The 13624-nt window shown below is 47.5% G+C and overlaps 1 protein-coding gene across 1 annotated transcript in view; it reads right to left on the bottom strand.

Moving 5' to 3' along the window:
• Positions 1 to 13358, bottom strand: part of BMP2K (BMP2 inducible kinase) — a 162805-nt gene extending 149447 nt beyond the window's left edge. Inside the window, exon 1 of the mRNA XM_066574245.1 lies at positions 12777 to 13358. Coding sequence (XP_066430342.1) covers positions 12777 to 12945 — 169 coding nt within the window. The 5' untranslated portion in view covers positions 12946 to 13358. The remainder of the gene's footprint in view (positions 1 to 12776) is intronic.
• Positions 13359 to 13624: the final 266 nt, after the last annotated feature.

Genomic DNA, 13624 nt, shown 5'->3' with positions numbered 1-13624 from the left:
CAGTGTTAGCATTATAGGTTCAAACCTGACCAAGGGTGATGTCTGGATTGGCTTTTTAGGTTTTCTTTGCATCTATTCTTCCTGTTCTAGTTCTCCGACAAGGAAAGAACAAGTATGGTGGCTCAGTTGTTAGCACTGCTGCCTTGCAGTGCTGGGGTTGTAGGCTTAAAATAAGAGCAATGGTGATGACTGTATGGAGTTCTTTAGATGTTGCCCTTGATGAGATTTGAACCTAGGACCAAAGCATTGCAAGGCAACAGTGCTAACCACGCTTCATTGAAGGAAACCGAAGATTTTCCACTTCAATACTTTTCTATGGGCTTGAAAACGAAAAAAAAAAAAAAAGGGTCATTTTTCTCTGTTTTACTGCTCCCTCGACAAAACGCTAGTGTGAAAAGGCCCTTCGTTATACTTGCCCCTAAGCTTGCATGTTTTGAAGAATCTCCGTAGATAAATAAGCGACCAAGCACCTATCAGTCATTCGCATCATGCACAGAGCTCACGCGGAAACTTTTGTTTTCCTGTTGGAAAGTTGTTTTTTTTTAAACTTCCTGATTATGAAATGGACTTAAAACTGCTGAAGTACAAGAAAAAAAGCAAGAAGAGCTGCTTTCACTGAATAGATTTAAAGGCCAACATCCTTTATTGTTACAGTTTTAGCCTGAAAGGCACGGCCGTAGCGAATATCTTCAGAAACCAATACACAAAAAGAAAAAAAAAGTACTGAAGCGCTTCCAGCATAGCAAATGCTTCAGAAACGGGGAAAAAATAAGTTTATACCCAACAGGTTGGAATGGAGTATAATCCAACGCTTGGGCTGCAGAAAATGTGAAATGACCAAATTTGGCAAATGTTTAGCTAGATCCGCACGAAGCAAAGACCATTAAGATTCTGCAGAGATAGCTTGGAGCGAAAGACTTGGATGAAATTACATCATACAAACTTGTGCTTAATCTTCTTAAAAAGAAACATAGTGGAAGTCAGGCAAGTGGGCAGAGCCCTGCAGGGGTACAGCATGCGCACGGCCGGCTTTCAGGTCACATCGCTACTACATGGATGAGTGAGAACCTCAGATGTTACAATATCCTCCCAGATGCTAATTATTTCTAGCACAGCTCTCCGGGTGGGAGGAAAACGAAAGTGGGGATTACAGGATATCATGCAGATGAATGCCACTGGATCTGTATGCTTGACATGTGACCCAGTGATTACACCTCTCGGAGCCCAAACATGAGCTGCATCCTGTACCGAGAAACTAATGCAGATACTTGCTTAGATACATAGTAGCGAGCGCAGGCAGGCACACATGATACACTGTGTCTAACGGACCCCCCTCGGGCGGGACAAGGCAGCCGCCTCCTCTCAAATGAATTTCGTTACATTTTGTTTTATACGTTTCTGTTCTTTCCCAGGTCATTTGGCAAAATAAAACCCATCTAAGGAAAGACTGCTTTGGAAAGAAGAGGAGTTTCATCCTCACCTGCCTAAGGTAAATAAGCAACAGTATATGGATAAAGCACTGGCCACAAGTACAGTCACACCTCTAGATTCTTGGTAATCCGTCTGGAAGCCATCGGCCAAACTTGAAACCAATGAAAGTCGAGGCAATCATTTCCATAGCAATCAATGTAAATCCAATTGATTTGTTCTAGACATTGCAAAAAACACCAAACCAAATTAAGAGAATAAATGTGTTTTTTTTTTTTTATTTTTATTTTTTTAAGACCAATGAAAATAATAAACGAATATAAAAGACTACTGTAAAGAATAAATGAAGATGTTACTCTGTTTTATCTGTGCTGTTACATGGGACTGCAGGTCACATCTATTACATCATCTGTCCTTAGGGTTACCACTGTGTTCTCTGTACCCGACTGAGGGCTGGAGGTAATGGTTATAGATTTTTGTCAATTTTTCCTGTTCTGTATATTTAGGCTGTGGATTATTAAGCATTATATGGTTTTTTGTGGGTGGTATCATGTGGTTTCCTTGGTGGTATCATGTTTTGAGTTTTTGTGAGGGGGGCGGGGGTTAGTATTTATGTTATGTGGGTGTGTATATAAAAAATAAAAAAAATAAAACTTATGGTTTACAAGCATGATTGGCAGTGGACCAGGGGATGGGTAGAGGGTGATGCATGTGTGTGTGGGGGGGGGGGGTCAGAATATGCAGCACTACGGGATTGTGATAGGTTCTTTTGTTTTTGTTATCTTTAGGTTCTTTTGTTTTTGTTATCTTTTGTAATGTAGATTTGGTTGTATAAATGGGATCTGTATGATTGGGGATGAAGCCGGACTGGATTTCACTCTTCTCCTGTTTCTGTAAAATTTTGTAAATATGAATATATGTTTGGCAATTATTTCTTGCAAGTATATCTTTTCTATTTTGTAAATCTGTATATATGCTTCTTGCGACTGTATTTGGCTAATTTTTCTGTTATTTTGCTACGTTTGTTATTACGCCCTGTAATGTTTTTTACCTTTATAATAAAAAGATTCACTGTGTTCTCTGTGCTGTTACATAGGACTGCAAGTGACATCATTATCTGTCCTTAGCGTTATCACTGTGTTCTCTGTGGTGTTACATAGGACTGTAGGTGACATCATTATCTGTCCTGAGCATTATCACTGTGTGCCATCTGTGCTGTTACATAGGACTGCAGGTGGCATCATTAGCTGTCCTAAGCGTTATCACCATGTGTTATCTGCGGTATTACATAGGACTACAGGTGACATTATCTGTCCTCTGTGTTATCACTATGTGTTATCTGTGATGCTACATAGGACTGCAGGTGACATCATGATCTGTCCTCTGTGTTATCACTGTGTGTTAGCTGTGGTATTACATAGGACTGCAGGTGACATTATCTGTCACCAGCATTATCACTGTGTTATCTGTGATTTTACATGAGACTGCAGGTGACATCATTATCTGTCCTCAGCGTTATCAATGTGTTCTCTGTGCTGTTACATAGGACTGCGGGTGACATTATCTGTCCTCAGCATTATCACTGTTTTATCTGTGGTTTTACATAGGACTGCAGGTGACATCGTTATCTGCCCTCAGCATTACCACTGTTATCTGGGTAAACATGGCCACTTACATTACACTTCAGTACGGTTTTACTAGCGCCCACAGAGACGCTGGAGAAGGGTGGGTAGCGTTTCAGCATCAGGAGACGCTGAGCAGGAGATCACGTGGGCCGCGTCAGCAGCAATGCCACGTGGGCCGGCGGTCGCCAATGAAGCTAGAAGCAGTCAGTGAAACTAGAAGCGAAATTCTGGCCTTAAAAAAATATATATATCAGTGAAACTGGAAACCGACTGAACTAGAAGACAATGCCACTAGAGGTGCGACTGTACTGCGGTGTAAAGACCGTGGATTTTCGTCCGATTTTCGTTATAAGAATCAAAATTGAGCAATGGTCTTGTTTTTACCGACGGACGTTTTAACCAATCGATAATCGTTGGAAAATGGTGGTCGCCAAAAATGTTATGAGTGTGAGCTTTCATTAAACCCTGGCAGAGCGGCTTATAGGGGAAGACATGGGCCAATAGTGAGGCCCCCAAAATATGTTGGGTTGGCCATAGCTAGCCTATAAAGTAGGATCTACTGACCAAATAGCATTACCTTCAGGCCGCTTCCAGATGAGCGTATTTCAGATCTGTACTCAATCTGTGCTTTGCGGACCGTAGTATGGGGCTAATGGAAGTCTAAGAGTCTACCGACATGGGAGTATAAAGGCCAGACATATATTAAAACCGCAGAGTAATCCGTTTTACAGATGTGATACGCCCACTGACGTCCATGGAGAATAAACAGATGCATCTATTACAGCACATCGCATCAACGACAATGAATTCAAACATTGATGTGAACACATAAAATACCCCTGGAATACTGATCTAGCGTCAATATGTGCCTATATTATGGAGGTTTACAAATATGCTTGTGTGAAACTGGCCTTAAAGGGGTTTTCTGGGCACAAAATGGAAATTTTGAAAATGCTGAAATCTAGGAGGTACAGCTAAGCAGCAGCAATCTGTAGCTTTTTACGGGTCGCTCTGAACCCTCTTCTTCGTCCCATGCAGCCCCTGATCTGCCGCGGTGTCTACATGTATCACTTTCACAGTAAACACAACAACAGACGGTTGCCTACAACTCCCAGCATGTATTGAGCTTGTCTCCCTGCCAGCACTGTAGCTCCGCCCCCAGCTCACAGGTCCTACAAGTCCCAGCATGCACAGAGCTTGTCTCCCTGCCAGCACTGTAGCTCCGCCCCCAGCTCACAGGTCCTACAAGTCCCAGCATGCACAGAGCTTGTCTCCCTGCCAGCACTGTAGCTCCGCCCCCAGCTCACAGGTCCTACAACTTACCAGCACCAACCTCCCTCTCACTCAGAGAGCCAGAGAAAGCCGGCTGAAGCAGCAGACAGGGCCTTCCGGAACTCTGAACTGCACATGACCAATGCAGCGCAGTGCTTCTGCTCCTGTCCTCCCATCATGCACTGCTCACAGGAAGTTGGAGGCCATGTACAGGAGAGGAAGTAGCAAATGCAGATAGGATATCAGAGGAAGAAGTGGAGAGGTTTTCGGACAGAGTCATGTGAGAGATTGAAAATGGAGCAAGTAGATTCCCTGTAGCTGGTCTAGCTATTACAAAGTGACTTATTGTGATGATGTACATTACATTTAAAAAGGTTAGTCTGTACCCCCTTAAAGGGGTTGTCCGGGTACGAGGCAACTTTGTAAAAGCTGATCCAGGCCTGTTAAAATCAATAAAGCCAGTGGTACTTACCCATCCTGTCCCCAGTGATCCAGTGCTGCAGCTGCACCGTCTTCCTAGCCTTGCTACCACCTACCTGCTGCACCCAGTCACAGCGTTCTCCTGGCATCACTGCTCAGATGCGGGTTGGCATGATGTGAAGGCAGATGACCGCAGCGGCCTCCAACTGACTGTAGCAGACAGGTGTAAGACGTCTGAAAGCAAAGACTGGGAGGACCAGGGGGCCGCAGCGCTGCATCGCCGGGGCAGAGGACATGCAGGATTGCTGGCTTTGCTGTTTTAACAGGCCTGGGTCAATTATTAAAAAAATGCCTTAAACCTGGACAATCTCTTTAAAAAGGTGGGGGAAGACAATCCCTGTCCATATGTTCTATTATGGGATGTGGAGGTCTTAGAAGCTGGGGGGGGGGGGGGGGGGGCTGCAGACTCCCATCTATCGGAGTGTAGACCCACTAAGTAAGAAGGGCAGCTCATGCCGACAGACTCACCCCGGCTATTCATCCATTTATTACATGGTCACCCATTTAGCCGACGAGCAGAGTTTTGGGGAAGCTTCTGTAGTTTCCTGAAAACTAGGAAGGAGCAGTCAGCAAGATTTATGTGACATTTGCAACAAACAGCACCAGTTGAGGCCAGTTTCACACGGATGGAAAAAAAAATAAAAAATAAAAAAATCGCGCAATTTTACGGCAATGCGATAGTGCAAGAAAATGCATGTTTGTAAAACCAATGCTTTTCAATGGTTTCCTTCACATTAGCGATGTTTTATTGATGTTATGTTGCGAGAAGAAATAAATCGCAACATGCTCACTCTGCGATGTGCAAATTATTATAATTTTTTTTTCAAAAACCTTTTTATCATGACGGAATCCTTAAAAAAAAACAAAAAAAAACTACTTTCTAGGACTTCCGCTTCCATTATCTCATATGCAAACTGTAAAAGTGACGGATGTTGCCATTTCGCAAGGGAACCCCTAACCAGACCCCCTCAGAACCCTGGCTGGGAAACGCTGCCATAAGTTATGAAATCTACCTTAGCAATGGTTCCAAAAAAAAAACGAAAAAAAAAAAAAACACTATTTAGAAACTTTTCAAGACTAACGCTCCACCTGTAAAGCTATGAATCGCTGAAGCATTTGTATATCAATCAAGCTTTTAATTGCACCAAGTATAAAGCCTTTGCAGTTTGATGACGGCACACACGACTCCCATCAGTTTAGAGGTTGTTATGAATTAGTAATACAATTATTAAACACAGGAAGAAAAAGTGCAACAAAAGGACGATGAACAATGGAAGCCTGCGCTGGAAACAGCCATATCTGAGGACTGGAGGTCTGCGCCGAGCTCTACACGAATGCCCTTTTCGAAGTGACCTCACATTTTTCAATGCTTATTTCACCGTGTCCTTTTTATCAACAGATTCCCAAAAAGCAATGAATCTAACAAAAAACGTTCTGCTGGAACATACAAAGTTACATGCACAATGACACAATGTATCAGCAGCGCGGAGCTTCAAGGCAAGGATGGCAACAGAGAAAACAGTTACTTTTTTCTAGAATTCCTGATAATATGATGGTACATGCAACTATGTAGCAGAGGCACACGACACACAGAACGGCTAGAAAGTCCAACATGTTAACACACAGACCTGAAGGCTGCTCATAGAGTCCTATATGGAGAAGTCCTTCTCGAAAAACAAAAGGCTGCTACCAAAAGAATCTAGCGTGATATAAAGCACCCCCCGAGGCTATCTGTGGTTGGACCAATCACTGTAAGCCCCAACTAACTACAAGGCAGGGAGGCAGATTTACTACTGAAGATAGAAGACTTTTCTGGCGCAAATTGAACCCGTTTTATTTCTGCGTTTTCGACACTTTGAGGTGTCGGATTCTGGTGCGTTTTCATTCAATAACCATATTGGGATGCCACAGGCGGGTTTGCTCAGTTGACAGGCGTAAATCCATGTGCGGGTCCACATGAAAATCTGTTGAAGAACCCCCAAGTCTCGGCCTTGAAGTTCTGCCACGGATTAAACTATGAGATCCACGTTTGAAAACGTATAAGAACCTGAGAGTTTACATCCTGTGTGAATGAAGCCCAGGGGGGGATTCATGCAGTTTGTAAGCCAAAGCATGAAGTGGATCCAGCAAATAGAAAATACTAGAGGTGAACGTCTGAGGCCATGTGCACACGGCAGAATTCACCTTAGAATCTTCTGCGCGAATTCCGCCTTAAAAAAAAATAAAAAAAATATTTAAAAAGTGTCAAAATCCATATCTTTTTTTTTTTTACATGATTTTTGGCACGGATCCACATGTGGAAGTTGCCTGCTAATGGGCAAAATTCGTGCGTGGAATTCCACTACAAAAAATGTAGAAGTGGGGAAAAAAGGCAATTGCACCTTTTTTGTGTGTGTGTGTGATAACCTTTCATTTACAAGCTGCAGTCAGCCTGTGACGTCCTGTAAACCCCCTGCTACAGCCAATGATAGGGCTCAGTGATCACTCACTGCAGCAGCCTGTGACGTCCTGTAAACCCCCTGCTACAGCCAATGACAGGGCTCAGTGATCACTGACTGCAGCAGCCTGTGACGTCCTGTAAACCCCCTGCTACAGCCAATGACAGAGCTCAGTGATCACTCACTGCAGCAGCCTGTGACGTCCTGTAAACCCCCTGCTACAGCCAATGACAGGGCTCAGTGATCACTGACTGCAGCAGCCTGTGACGTCCTGTAAACCCCCTGCTACAGCCAATGACAGAGCTCAGTGATCACTCACTGCAGCAGCCTGTGACGTCCTGTAAACCCCCTGCTACAGCCAATGACAGGGCTCAGTGATCACTGACTGCAGCAGCCTGTGACGTCCTGTAAACCCCCTGCTACAGCCAATGACAGGGCTCAGTGATCACTGACTGCAGCAGCCTGTGATGTCCTGTAAACCCCCTGCTACAGCCAATGACAGGGCTCAGTGATCACTGACTGCAGCAGCCTGTGATGTCCTGTAAACACCCTGCTACAGCCAATGATAGGGCTCAGTGATCATTGGCTGCAGCAGCCTGTGACGTCCTGTAAACCCCCTGCTACAGCCAATGACAGAGCTCAGTGATCATTGGCTGCAGCAGCCTGTGACGTCCTGTAAACCCCCTGCTACAGCCAATGACAGGGCTCAGTGATCACTGACTACAGCAGCCTGTGACGTCCTGTAAACCCCCTGCTACAGCCAATGACAGGGCTCAGTGATCACTGACTGCAGCAGCCTGTGACGTCCTGTAAACCCCCTGCTACAGCCAATGACAGAGCGCAGTGATCATTGGCTGCAGCAGCCTGTGACGTCCTGTAAACCCCCTGCTACAGCCAATGACAGAGCTCAGTGATCACTGACTGCAGCAGCCTGTGATGTCCTGTAAACCCCCTGCTACAGCCAATGACAGGGCTCAGTGATCACTGACTGCAGCAGCCTGTGACGTCCTGTAAACCCCCTGCTACAGCCAATGACAGAGCGCAGTGATCATTGGCTGCAGCAGCCTGTGACGTCCTGTAAACCCCCTGCTACAGCCAATGACAGAGCTCAGTGATCATTGGCTGCAGCAGCCTGTTTATAGGATGGCACAGGCTGACTGTAGCCTGGAAACATTAGTTCACAGATAGACCAGGAGCCGCAAGCGCGAGACAAGCAGAAAGTAGAGAGAAATATCAGTTCTTTCTTAGGTTTCTGCCATTGGGAAGTCATTTTAACACAAGTCTTAATTCGTACAGCCGTTTTAACAGATGCAATCGGTATTATCTTTGATCATAGCTCTTGTGCGCAGATGTCGGCTGTCAAAGATGACCGACATCCAACATGTATTGCATGGGTTCTATTTCTAAGCCCGCGCCATACACAGACACCCGATGTGCACAGTTTATGTATAGCGCATGTCAGGAAAGGGTTAAATATTGTCCAAACAATGAGCCTTTACACTCCACTTTTACAAACTAATGAGCATTCCACAGATGCCACTTTATTCAGGGGTATACGGTACACATCAGATGGGACATTATTTGTGAGAATCGAAGGCCAAGTGACTTGACACACGCCCATGTGGGCCACCAAATCTCCTGCCAGTCCCCTGCCGCTAATTGTGCGGATCAGCGAGGGGTCATCATGGCCGCCTTCACCAGTGGCTTGGGTAATGCGCGGCCTCATTCAGCAGCTGCAGTCCACGTCTTTGAGTCTAAAACCATATTTATGAGGACGTCTGAAGGAGCAGCTAATGAACACTCAGAGTTGGAAAATCACTGGAGTTTCCCTTTCAGCCTGCGAAGACTCTAAAGATACAGCAAAATTAAGCAATTACAATGTTTTGGAAATTTCTGTGTTATTTCCTAGAAAATGGCTGAAAGTGATAAACTGGCAACCTTCCCTAATAGAAGGAAAGCTGCTAATGTCACAGAAGGTAAGACTCTGGCTGTTATACTTGGCCAATCAGATTTGTGCTAAGAAGATAAAAATCAATACAAGTTTCTCCGAGTTGCTTTACAACCTGAAGTACCGATGAGTGGACAGCAGGGGCAGCACTGAGCGCAGAGGGGCGCTGGTGAGACATTCCGAGACGAGCGGACGGGCACCACTACATAGTAAGGGTCTGCCTCCTGGACTCTTATAGTTGCAGCAACAAGGCTCATCAAAAGGGGGATGTCTCCGTCATACAACATGCATGACCGTCCCCTGAGGTATGCTGGCCCCGATTCCCCATCGGCCATATCCGCAGGTTCCATCAATAGCGATATAGACGGAACGCATGCGTGTTAATAACACATTGATTTCAATGTGTTTAGTCACATGAGCGATGCTGAGAGATTGAATGATCGCTGCATGTCCTTTTTTGGGGCGATTCCTCACTCGTGATCCATGCAATTTTTAGGCTGGATTCACACGAACGTATTTCGGCTGGGTTTTCACGCCCAGCCGATATATGTCATCTATCTCTGCAGGGAGGAGGCTGGAAGAGGCGGGAGCAGGAACTGAGCTCCCGCCCACTCTCCGCCCCTCTGCACTATTTGCGATGAGGAGAGGCGGACAGGGGCGGGGCTAATTCTCCCAACTTAGCCACACCCCCGCCTCCTTTCATTGCAAATAGGGCAGAGGGGTGGAGAGGAGGCGGAGAGGGGGCAGGAGCTCAGTTCCTGGCTCTTCCATCCTCCCCCCCCTGCTGACAAGGACACCGTATATCGGCTCGGCGTGAAAACCGAGCTGATATACGGTCGTCTGATTCCACCCTTATGCAGATCCAATATTAGTATATACAACGCACTGCAAGGTGGGCAGATTTTTTAATGTTTTTTTCGGTCACGTTTCATATATTATTTTCTAAATGCAGCGTGCATTGGGTGTAACTTTTTTCAAACTTTTTGTTTTCACATGGGTTTTACTACAGGACTGGGAGAAGCGCATGAATAAGACACATCATGTATGAGTAAAGCCCCCAGCTGAACACGCTTAAAAAAAAACGAGGACGTTTGTTTTTTGGGGTTTTTGTTTGTTTCTTTTTTAAACACGCTAGAAAAAACAAATAAACAAACCTTGTGTGTATAAAGGAAGGCTAACGGGCTTCTCCAAGAGGTGCTGCTACACAGACTAAAGTTGATGAATGTGTGAATGTCGACAATTTCAACCAAACTCATGTCCGTGGGATGGCCTCGTCCGTGGGATGGCCTCGTCCGTGGGATGGCCTCGTCCGTGGGATGGCCTGGGTGCTTTTTTTTTTGTAATCTTCTGGTGGTGGCAATTAGCGAGTTGCACTGCAACCCTATTGAATCCAATGACTGCGAGGTGACAGGGGTCACAGGGATCTTTAGTCGTGGCCCAAGTCACTGTGTACTCCCAGTCTTACTGACGCAGATTCCACATGGAATAGCTGCGGATTAGCGCCATTTAATTGCAGTGGGGCCCATCTGTACGTGGATCCGAGGCAAAAACACAACGTTTCTTTAAAACAAAAAAAAAAAAACACCCCTAGCCGATTTCGTTACGACAAATCTCTCAAACGCGAACACGACCCAACGGTGTTTTCACGCAAGTGGAATTATTCCGCAAGTACGTTGTGGAATTACGCTCCAAAATCCCAAACAGCTAAATACGGATTTTGATATGGAGTTGCCAGTAGAACTCGGTCATTGTCATTAAGAAGATCCGTACCTTGTGGAACATTCTGGGAGAAAGCAAATTTCGCAACATTCTTGCAGAACATTCCGCAACAAGGCAAAGCAATAAAACGGAGTCCAGATATCACTGTAGTATGAAACTGCTGAACTACAAGATCACAATTCTGTAAGATACATCGAGGCTCAAGTGAGGGTCAGCGGGGTTGGCTTACACAGTCCCCAGTAGGGGAGCTCCACATAAGTCAGTGGCGACCCCGGGATGTAGAACTCATCCATACACTCCAAATACAAAGACACATATGTAAGGAAGAACCCTCCACCGACAGCGATGGTCCCCAGCGGCTGAAGACACCGGAGAAGAGAGCGCTGAATGCAGGGCTTTTCCTTCCATCTCAAAACCGGGCAGCTGAGACGAAAGCAGGCAGAACCCACTATAGCCAATGGTGCCCGGCAGGAGCTATTCGGTTCCGTACGGCCACAGGGATTCCCCTTTTCTGCTCCCTGAATGGGCTAGTAAAGTGGAATTCATGCCGCTACCCAAAGCTACATACTGTGACTTTGGTCTCACGTATGCCAACATATAAAATGCCTTTAATCCTAGGTTTGACTTCCTACTACGTTGGGCAGAGCCGGCCGCGGTGGTATTCTCTGGGGTACAGTCACCTACTCAGGGGCGTGTGTCGCACTCTCTGGCTTTAGCGTCAGTCTGCTGTAGCCATAGGACAGTATAGTGGGGTACACTACCCGTCCGTGGCCACACCGAAGCCAAATATTACTTAGATGGAACGTGACATGCTGGATGGGACAGCTGCGAGGCGGAGGCACGCGGCGCCCGGGCGGCTCAGGGTTTACAGCTCTGCGCTCCCTCTCTGGGGGGAGTGGGGGGGGGGGGGGGAGAGAACTAAAATAAAACTGAAAGGAACAGATCTGGTTTTCGGCATTCATTTCAATAGGATTTAGAGAATAAAGGGAAGGCTTCACTTCGCTTCCGTTCCGCATCCGTTTTTTTGGAGTGGAAATTAGCGCAGTCCGCAGCGTTATTTTTCCATCCAAAAAAGTAAAAAGTACAGAAACCTGCCAGAATAGGAGCGGACTCAGGCCCCTCCCACGGGCGCTCTTACCGCGAGCGTATAATATATGTAAACTGTAACGCTCCTATTCAAATCAATGGCGCCTCGCAGACACGTGTTCCACCACGGCGCTGGATGGCGCTTTCCAGCTCTGCGATTTACAAGCGCCGTCTGCTCTACCTTGGTCTGTTCAGCGCACCTCATCACCCATCATAACGATGGGGTGCGCGAAAACACGCCGTCGGCCGCAGGGAGCTGTGGCTGAGAGCGAAGGTAAAATCGCGGCAAAGCGCTGCGGTCATCTGTGAGAGCGGTCGAAAACCTCATTATTTGCATTCCATTTTTTGGGGGGGAATGGTTAAATCCCATTGAAAACCGATCATTTTTTTTTTCTGTTTTACTCCAATTTTTCTCTTCTCCAGACAAGGAGCAGACAGACGGACACCCTGAATGGACGCCAGCGCAGGCGCGTCCGCGGCATCCGGCGGCTCTCACATCTGCGCTCGGGGTTCTATTCGGGGAGCAGGAAAACGGGAATCCCAGGCCGCGGGGTCACATGACAGAACCGAGCAGCACAGAGCGGACCCCACTGACTACAACGGGGGTCCGCTCAGTTTCCGCTCAGATTCCCGAAACAAAGCGCAGCGCTATTTCTTCCGGTGTTTTGCGTCAGATTTGCGGCGGAAGCTCCGACGCGGATGTGAACGCGGACAGACGCACGGATCCTCTAGGCTTCAATATACAAGTAACGACAATTAAGAAATGCAGAATGGGGTTACCTTCTGCCAGCGGCTCTTCCACGGTGACTTGGTGGCGCCCAACGGTGAACCCTCTGCCCACTGTCACCCCGCCGCTGACAAAATTTCCGGATGATCCGGTGCCAAGGCTCGGTCCACAGCCGCCTCCTCCACCACTTTCTGATTTGGGCATCCGAGAGAACTTCTTCATGGTGTCTTCACCTCCTCCGGCACCAGCAGGACTGGCAGAGTCAGGGCTCCCTGGCACCCTCAGCAGGCAGGACCAATCACAGGGCTGGCACACACAAAGGCTGCTGGCACACAGCGGCGGGCACGGCTACATACAGCGGCTCTGCAGCACCAGCGCTCACATCTGTGCCCAACAGCCGGGGAGCGTGGACGAGCTGCAGACCAGCCGGTGCCCCATGCGCTGCCCGCCGGCCACGGTGCCCATCTGTCAGTTACACGGGCTCCCGCACTCCTCCGCCCCGGGCCGCTCACTAGTTCTCGCTCTCTCGGGCTGCTCAAGTGCTGGAAACGGAAGAGGAGAATCCGAAGTTCATCCATTCAGAGGCCAAAAACCTCCTCCTCCTCCTGCTGCCGCGGCCGCTGCCAGCCCCTCCTCCGGCCCGCCCAGGAAACTGACAGCGCGGGCGGGGAGCGGCCCTCACAGGTCCCTGACGAGGCGGGCGGTTCCCTCGCAGTCCTCACAGGTCCCTGACAGGGCGGAGTGGGCGGTTACCTCATAGCCCTGACAGGTCCATGATGGGGTAGAGCGGGCAGTTACCTCACAGGTCCATGATGGGGTAGAGCGGGCAGCTACCTCACAGGTCCATGATGGGGTAGAGCGGGCAGCTACCTCACAGGTCCATGATGGGGTAGAGCGGGCA

This window comes from Eleutherodactylus coqui, chromosome 7, assembly GCF_035609145.1.
Source record: "Eleutherodactylus coqui strain aEleCoq1 chromosome 7, aEleCoq1.hap1, whole genome shotgun sequence".
NCBI lineage: Eukaryota > Metazoa > Chordata > Amphibia > Anura > Eleutherodactylidae > Eleutherodactylus > Eleutherodactylus coqui.
This window is presented reverse-complemented; position numbering and strand designations above follow the sequence as displayed.